Source organism: Accipiter gentilis, chromosome 28, assembly GCF_929443795.1.
Source record: "Accipiter gentilis chromosome 28, bAccGen1.1, whole genome shotgun sequence".
NCBI classification, from domain to species: Eukaryota; Metazoa; Chordata; class Aves; order Accipitriformes; family Accipitridae; genus Astur; species Astur gentilis.
The window spans coordinates 4,969,014-4,977,888 of NC_064907.1; the positions used below are offsets into that span (position 1 = coordinate 4,969,014).

The 8,875-nt window shown below is 44.9% G+C and overlaps 1 protein-coding gene across 1 annotated transcript; it reads right to left on the reverse strand.

Moving 5' to 3' along the window:
* Positions 1–1,378: 1,378 nt before the first annotated feature.
* LOC126051522 (translation initiation factor IF-2-like) lies at positions 1,379–6,836 on the reverse strand. Its single transcript, XM_049830847.1, is given in 6 exon segments — positions 1,379–1,459; positions 4,126–4,415; positions 5,185–6,165; positions 6,167–6,439; positions 6,441–6,599; positions 6,601–6,836. Coding segments are annotated over 4 exon segments (1,137 nt in total). The 5' UTR covers positions 6,628–6,836; the 3' UTR covers positions 1,379–1,459; positions 4,126–4,415; positions 5,185–5,487.
* Between the last annotated feature and the right edge of the window lie 2,039 nt (positions 6,837–8,875).

Here is an 8,875-nt window from a genome sequence, read left to right on the forward strand (position 1 = left end):
CTTTTCAAGGACACATCTACTAAAAATGTATTGAATGGAAGAGTCTGTTGCAAGACTGTGTGGAGTATTGCACAAGTTCTGCCCAAACACAGCAAGCTCTTGTGGTCGTGTTCTGAATTCTAATATGTTAGCAAAAATCACTTCAGAACTATACTGGAGAAAGAAAAAGTCATGTGGTATGCAAAAGAAAAAACTAAACTCTAAAAAGAAGAGAAGGAACCACACTATGTTTTCCTGCATTCTTGCTTCATGACCTTTTTCCACAAGAACAACCAGGAAATTAAATTATTTGTCTTTTACCTAATAATACAGCATCTATATGTGTTCCTCTAACAAGGTAAAGTTTTGAAATTCCTTTCTCTGAGCAACTGGAACCTGCTGGAGGGCAAAGGGAGATGACACCCAAGCTAAAAAAAATTAACGTACCTTTGGCAGGAACAGTTATCGATGCGTTTTATGGAGTCTTGTTTGGTCTCACTCTGGGTCTTCGAAGCCCAAGGTCTGTTGTAAGGATCCAGGGTCTATTTGCACAGTGACAGAGGTATACAGGCTCATATATTACACTAGCAAGGCAAGTACACTTGTCTTTTTCCTTTTTAACATCCTTTCAGAACACTGAACATCAGAATCAACTTGCAAATATTTACAGGAACTATGTTTTCCTCTCCTTCCCCTCCCATTTTGCAATTTATAAGGAGAAAATAACCTGTGAAAAGGGTAAAATGTAAATGATAGCAAAGAACAGGTAAACATAAGAAACACAAATATCAAATGCTAGTTTCCGAGTGAACTGGACACAGGCCCCATTTACACTAGTCAGAACACACCGGTACCTGTACAAACTGCTCAAGTCCAACATTAGGGAAAAAGAATTTGACAAGCAACTTCTTGGGTTCATTATTACTTCAGGTTCGCTTGTAAAATGTAGTTCTGTGATGTGTATTTTGGTGTTAACGTTTATAGCGATATGAAATGCACTTAGTGAAGGAAGCCTGCAACATACCTGTCTGTGTTTCTTATCATGCGTGTGTGTGAAAAAGTCAAATGTGGTCCCGCAGATGGTATTGCAGTCTTTGCACCAGTGGTTCCCTGCATCATAATACTCATAAATATTGGCCAACTGGAAAGGATGTTTGGAGGACTGTGAAGAGGATTCTGCTGGCTTCGGGCTTCTACCTCTGGATTTTTCATTAGCAGGTTTTGATTCCTAAATTGAACAGAAGGAAACACTTCTCTAAGACAAGGCAGGACAGACATAATGCTCTAGAAATCAGAACCTGCCTCCAGCAGTAGCCACACACGCCAAAAAAAAAAAAAAAAAAAAAAAAAAAAAAAAAAAATTTATCACCTGCTTTTCAGCACCCAGGCTAATTCCACTGTTTCAGAGAGCTGGTATTGCCAACTAAGACGCTGCATGGCCTCAGTGAAGAGCTTCCAATAAGGTTCCCAGATGTAATGGCTGGATGGTTGTAGGTAATCAAGGAAGCAAATGAACAAATTCCCTATGGCATGCACCCTTCCCACTTTATGGGTTTCACATAAAGATCTGAATAGTTCCAATTTACCATACTAGCCAAACAGTGCCCAGAAGACCTAAAATGGTTCCCCTGGAAGCGTTCAGAAATTACTGTAAAGTAGCTTGGATGAAAGCAGAATGAAAAAAGAAGTAAGAATTAGGTGACTAAATGTATTTAACTCAGATTTATCAGATTATTTGAGAGTTCCTGAATTCTCCAGGAGACTCGTTGCTTAGCATTAATAGAAAGATGGTGTTTTGTTAACTACCTAAGTATATAAGGTGAAGCATCTTGTGATTTAAGCATGTGATATTTGCACTTACATTGAGTTGTACAGAAAGACATCATACATTTCAGGACTCTAGCCAAAATTAATACTATACTAACACTGCAGAGTAGCAAAACAAATAATCCCTGAAACAGATCTGAATGAGCCCTGCTAATTTAGATTACAATAGTACTAGATGTATTTTGAGTTTTGAGTTACATTTTCAATGGCTGAAAGCCCATTATGTTATCATTTCTAATCTGCATGGCAGTCTGGAAAGAATAGCATATTAACTTAGACCCGAGTTGGTTGCATGATTTCCAAGTTATTCACTACTGGTGTTGAACAAATTTACTTAAGCAGATTCAAAACTATTAAATAGCATCTGCCTTACTTGAAATTCCATTTGATAATCAGGGATAGATTCTCTCCTATTAACACCAACCCACACAACATACATTGTAAATCAAACAATGAAGAGACACCCAGGCTACCATGCACCCCACAGATAGCACTATCCCAATACAACCTAGTTCTTGATAGCAGAGTAGGAAGTGACCAAGTAAATAGTTGCATATATTCTGTCTGCAAGAACACCACAAAGCTGACATTCTCTTAAACAATGAGAAGATCAACTTACAATCTGCAGGAGGTGCATGGAAGGATGTTCATGATGTCTGAGAAGTGTCACTGTTTGTGTTATTTACAGACATACACCCACCCAACATATCCTATAAAAATACTATCTCAATCAGAACTTTAAAAAGACAATGCTTCTCACATAGATAGGTGATAGCCAACTCTTAAACCCAGTTTGTGCTTAACCCCAGCTCAAAGATGCCTTTATAATTGGCTGCTCTTCAGAGCCCACAAGGGACAATCTGTCTGTTTAGTACAACAAGGCTCACCTCTGCAACGACTATGTAACTGCAATACACAGACACAGGTTCAGCAGCAAGGGACTACAAAGGAGCTTGCAAATCAGCAGAAAGGCACACGTTTCTGCCCTTAGGTTGGCAGTCAACCAACCTCAGTGTCAATAGGCCCGCACCATCTTTCTCTTCATTAAAAAAAAAAAGTTAACAATCAGAATTACAAGGTGAATCTTAGAGACTAAAGGCAGTGTCCTACGTGTCTACAGATATCTGAAATTATTAAATGTTCCTGGCTAGAACTCAGAATTTTCCATGTTAAAATACGGAACTATGAAAAGGGGATCAAGTCATTATGGGCTTGGACAATACAAACAATGGAAGTTAAAATAATGAAAAATATATTCACACACACCATATTGCAAGAAAAGAAAGCAATATAACACTGCAACGTAGGATTTAACAGACATTGTTACCTACTTTAGCTTTACAATGTGGTGACTGAAGCAAATGATTTGTAAAATTAAGTGGATACTAAACTTCAGTGATGTTTCAAGAAACAGTAAAAAACAAAACGCAAAAGCAAGTCTTAAAATGAACGGCACCTAATGAGTTCTCTGAACCAGACCGGGATGAAGCATAAGGAAAAGTTTACAGGATACACTGATCCGAGTGACCTTGTAGTTTATACCTCTTATCCTACTAACATTTCCCTCTCTGCAAAAAATATACAGTAAGGTCTACACAAAAAAGCATCTACCATCTCCCATCAGCTATTTCTGTTAAATATTTGAATAAACATCTGAAAAGCAGAATAATTAATCTTCTGAATACATGCATAACCCTTCAGACATTACTATCATACACTACTTCCAAAGCAAAAACTATCTTCTGGAATGCAATAAACCTGCGTTAGTATATCCAGCACTCAGTAGTATAGACCACGTCAGAGAGACCATACCGATGCATACTGACATTTCTTAAGAGAAAACACATAGCATGTACATAATAATCATTTTAAGCTTACAATCATATGCAAGTCTTGCGATTTGTTAGTATATTCACCCAGTGAGAAGACCAACATGCTCCAAACTTGCAGAGAGCTTTGCTGCTACAAACATTCCTCCCTGATAGGCCACGCCAGAAATGTTGTAGAGAAAAAAAGTCTGTCCTCCTGGTATGGCACTGAGACCAAACAGCTGCAAACACTCATGATACTGTTCAATCCAACACCTCAGCAAAACCAAGATCAAAACCAGTAAGTGGTATTGAACTGCACAAACCTTGAGATAAATTATAAGCACGGATGCATTGACTCTCACCTGCATGCACGATCAAAACCAGCATATGAGATGTGATAACAAATGACATCAAATGATCTTCTAGTAAAGGTTTGGGAGCAGCTGCCTCCCCAGTGCCCTCTTCTCTTAGTGGGAAAATCATTAGCATAGAAGCCAGAAGACTTTACCTTGTTGGAGGAAGATGTTTTCTCCAGACCTTTTGCATTTGCTGACTCGCTGTTCTTTTCCAAGGAATCTTTTGTTTCCACGGCTGGTTTCCAGGGTTTTTCAAATATGTTAGTCCCCAGGATTTGTGCCACTTTGTCAAGCTCAGACTGCTTCTTGTCAGCTGCATCAGATTCTTTATGCAGCTCTGAAATCTCCTTCATAATATTCTCTTGTAATCTGTTCACCTCAACCCCAGTATGGGGTCTTTGTGTCCATCCTTCTCACGACGCTTTTTTCCTCAACATCTCTCCTGAGCCAATCAAGGAAGTAGAGGAGTTGGAAAATTGTCTTAAGATCTGTACAACTATTCCAGCAACAAGTAAAATACTAATATAAAATACTACAGCTATATCTTGACTAGGGATTTGTAAAGACAGACCTGACTCTCAGGTACAGCATCGCTAAATCTGCACGATCCACCTCTATAAGGATCGCCTTAATATACACCCCTAACAGAGGCACCATAATCCTCAAGAGAGAGAATCAATTTAATAATCACTATTTCCCTGTGTGACCAAACAAGCAAGAGTTAATCGTACGTTCTACCCTGAAAGTATCACTTTCCAAAGGTGAGGGAAATTAGTATTTACTTGGACCAAACAGAAGTTTTAAAAATAAAAAAAGTTAGCTCTGTCTAGAGAGGACTTTTCCTTCTCCAAATAAGATTAATGAAAAATTAAAAGGCACGATGACTTGTCTTCAGTCACTATTTCTCACTTCTTCGAAAGAAGTGCTAAAACACATGAAGTACAATTCATTTAACTTATCAAGCTGCCGAAGAAGATGCAAAAGCTACTATTTGCTTCAGTGTAACAGCCAAATTTTGACATAATTAATTTTAATATAGTAATTAGGTCACTGCTTTCTCAAGAGTTCTGCATTGCCCGGAGTATGACAATATTAAACTACAGACTATTATTAATATTTTGGTATTCACTTCTCCTAGCAGGTACTAGGACTTGAGAAACACCCCAGTGGGGGAAAAAAAAAAAGCGGGGGGGGGGGGACACGCACCATACCTTGCTGTCTACGAAGCCTGTCCAACTCAGTCCTGAGAGAGTAAAGCTGCTTCTGCCGTGCTTCTCGCTCGTTCTTCAGTTTTTCCCTCTCTTCTATCACCTGAACACATTGGAAGGGGACTGGATTTTCTTCTCTTCCCAACACAGGATAATCAGTCTTGCAAGAATGACAGCAAGACCTCAATTTGCCAGTCACAGAACACTGCTCGCTGTTCTCAAAATGTTCTTGAGTATCTTAACACAACAAATACACCTCATCCTCTGCATCTGTACGTAACTATATCACGTGCTCACGCGTCAACCCTACAAGAATATATGCCTGCAAAATATCTCTGGTGATACGGTTACGATCAGATTGAAGCACAAGTCTAAATAATAGCTGAAATTGGCCAGAGCCAAAGCAGGAGGCAAGGAAAAGGGCTGTGAACTCTTTTGTCCCTGATGGAACATGCTAGCTGTAGAGATTACTGCATGAGCTCTGAAGACCCGTTTAGCCTTGATCTTGCTCACCCCTGCAGAAAGATAATCGGCTGAGTGCAAGTGCCTTGGGAAATGGTGCAACAAACAAGGCAGTTCTGGGGAATACACTGCCCAAAAGAAAAAAATCGGCAGGGGGCGGGGGCGGGGGGGCTCGCCCCGCGTCGCCCCCTCAGCCCTTCCCTTCGCAGCCGCCCGCCGGCGGCTCCCCACGGAGGGGGCCGGGGCACGGGGGCCGGGCGGCGGCGCGGCGCCAGCACGACCCCCCCCGCCGCGGCCCGTACCCAGCCTCTCGGCCGCCCGCTCGAGCACCGCCTGCAGCTTCTCCCGGCTGCGCCCGGCCACGGCCCAGCGCAGGGCGCCGCGCAGCTCCCCGCCGGCCGCCGCCCGCGCCACCTCCTCCACCACGACCTGGCCGGTGAAGCCCGAGGCCCCGAACACCACCAGCTCGTCGGGCCGCTCGGGCGCCCCGCCGCCGCCGCCGCCGCCGCCGCCGGCCGCCGGCCGCCGTGAGGAGAGCGACCGCCGCGCTGCCTGCCGGCGCCAGGCAGCGGCCGGTATCGCGCCGTCCCGCCCAGGTCCGCGCCCGTTGCCGGCGGGGGCGGGACGGGAGGCCGGCCCGCGGGGCGGGCGTTACGGCCCTTGCGGCGGTTGGGGCTTGCGGTGCCGAGCGGCGGGCCGGGCTCCGGGCCTGCCGGGCCCCGGCGGCGCCCAGCCCTGCCCCGCTCCCGAGGCAGGCAGTCGGCCGCTGCCGCGTAGCGCCGGTGACAGCGGGGGCTCAGCCCTCGGCCCCCGCCGGGGGAGAGGTAACCTTTGGTCTCGTTGCAGCAGCTAGGAAGGAGGGAGAGGTGCTCTCTCTCACGGGACCTTTGGCGTACCGTGAACGACTAAAAGTATACCACGATACGGCCGAGAGGCTTTGGAGCACAGCAGCATAGGCAACAACGGTTTGTAGGGAGAGGCCATCCTCACTGGTCCCACAGCAGACACTCTTTCTCCTGAAGAGCACAGCTCGCTGCTGCCGTAAGCATTTCAGCATAGGTAGTAGAGATGAACCGAGGGCTGTTACTAATCAAAATTACCTTAATTACCCAGAAGTAAAATGAAATACTCTGTTGCCCCCCGAACTACAGGAAATATTTGTGTTGTCCGTTCTCTGATCGCCAGGTAGCACTTCCCTGAAATCGCTTTAGCTTCCACATCTGGCTGAATGAAAGAATGACGCCTGTCAGCTGCAGCCTTTCTCAGTGAGACAGTGAGTCTCTACGCGCACGAGGGAGTTAAAAGTTGACTGGCTGTGTCTCGGGTGGTGTCCTTTCTAAAAGGAAAGGGTTCTGCAGTTCTCCTTGCAAACTGCGTGCGTAGTTTCGCACGTGTATGAGCTAGCATAACGGCTTACTGCCACCAAATGGAGACGGACGAATTCCCTCTCCTTCTTCCCAGCGCGCTGTCCTGCCTCCTTCCTTGTGCCAACTTTCATGCTTGCTCGTTCTCTCTGCCAGCCAGTTTAACTCTCTAAGCTGGTGGAAAACTAGCTCCTCTTCTGGGTTCGTTTCCTGTCTGCTTAGGCAGTTAACCTGGCTCGTAAAGTGCTCTAAAAAGTGCTCAAGTCACTGCAAGGTAAGCCACAGGAATACAGCAGGAGAACAAAGGAGCAGATGGAGAGATGGGAGGCGGCAGCAAGGCCGCAGAAGGAGCAGAAGTGCAGTTAGCGTTGGATATCTCTCTTAAAGGAGAGGCTTCATGCTTTTAACCTGGTTCTAACTATTTTCCCACTGTGTGGATTTGCCAGTAATCCTTGGTTTAACTTAGCAGAATGATGCAAGTCAAACATCCTAATAGCCAGGTCACTGTATATACAGTTCAGGCTTTATTATGGAGTTTATCTTCCTAGTTCCATATTGCCAAGCCAGATGCCTAGGAACAAAATGTTTCAAATGCCCATTGGCATACTGGAGGAAACCTGGGCATGCCTGATGGTGTAGCGTTTTCACGTGCTTTTCTACGCAGTTAATAACTGCGGCGGAATTAGATTTAAAGTTCCATGAATGGTCTGGGCGTTGGAGTGCTACATATTTGGTGGTTCTTAGCGGTGGTATGGGCCTGATAAGCACATTTGATGTGTACTGTAGGCAGGAGTACACTGTGTCAAGGTGTGAGCTTTCCACCAGAGAAGAATTCTTTCTGATTTGGTGGGGAGTTTGGGGTGGCGAGTAGTTTGTTTTTACGCTCAACTCTCCCCAGTAGAGTATCTTAAAATTTGATGTGCAATTTGGCCACGCAAAGTTCTGTGCTCTTGGCCTGTCCAGGTAGGCAGTGCAAAGGCTGGGTGACGCAGGGTGACTCTTGTTCTTCCTCTTCTGAAATTTCTTCCCGTGATAATCTTCTCTGGTCATTCCTCCTTTCTTATTCAGCATCACGGTATTGCTGAAGGCACCTATCAAAACAGTTGGACGTTGAAGGCCTTTGAGAGATGCTATTCACCACCCCAATAGATCTGTATTTGTATTTGGTATTATGGGTTACTCATAAACCATATTGATTAAATCATTACAATTAAACTGAGCCAGAAGGCTGGTCAAACTGTGGGGCTTTTTACTCTCTGGAGCCCCTGGATGCAGTGCAAAAGTTCATCCGGCTGTCACTGTGGAAGGATGACAAGTACCAAAAAGCAAACGCGAGAAAAGTGCTGCAAATGAGTTGTCCCACTTGGAACTTGACCTGTGCTAGTTGTGAATGCTGGCAGGGCGGTCAGGCTGGCTGGCTGCAGCAGCACCCTGCGATACTGGCTTTGCCACCGGCAACCTTTTTTTCCGAGGGTTGACTTGCGCTTAGTGCAGGACCCTGGCTCACACTGCCTGTATTTCACGCGCTCGTTGTTTTCATGCTGGCAGAAGATACTGGAACGTGTTCTCAGGTAGAGTGCTTGTGGCCTGAAATATAGTAGATTCCAGTGCCCAGGCTTTAGAGCATAACCTTTCTCCACAGAAGTACAATTTGTGTAAATGGTATTGTTTATAAGCGTTTCCCTTGAATAACTGTGTTGCTCCCAGAGTCTGGTCTTCAGAACTAGCTGTAACCTCCTATGCCGTAAGGAAAATAGGTTATTAGTGCACGCTGCAAGGAGCAACCATAAAACTTTGTTTGCGGGAGAACATGTGTGCTACAGTTAATGCAGTGGGCTTTGTGTGCCCATTGAAGTGGCTGGCTGTAC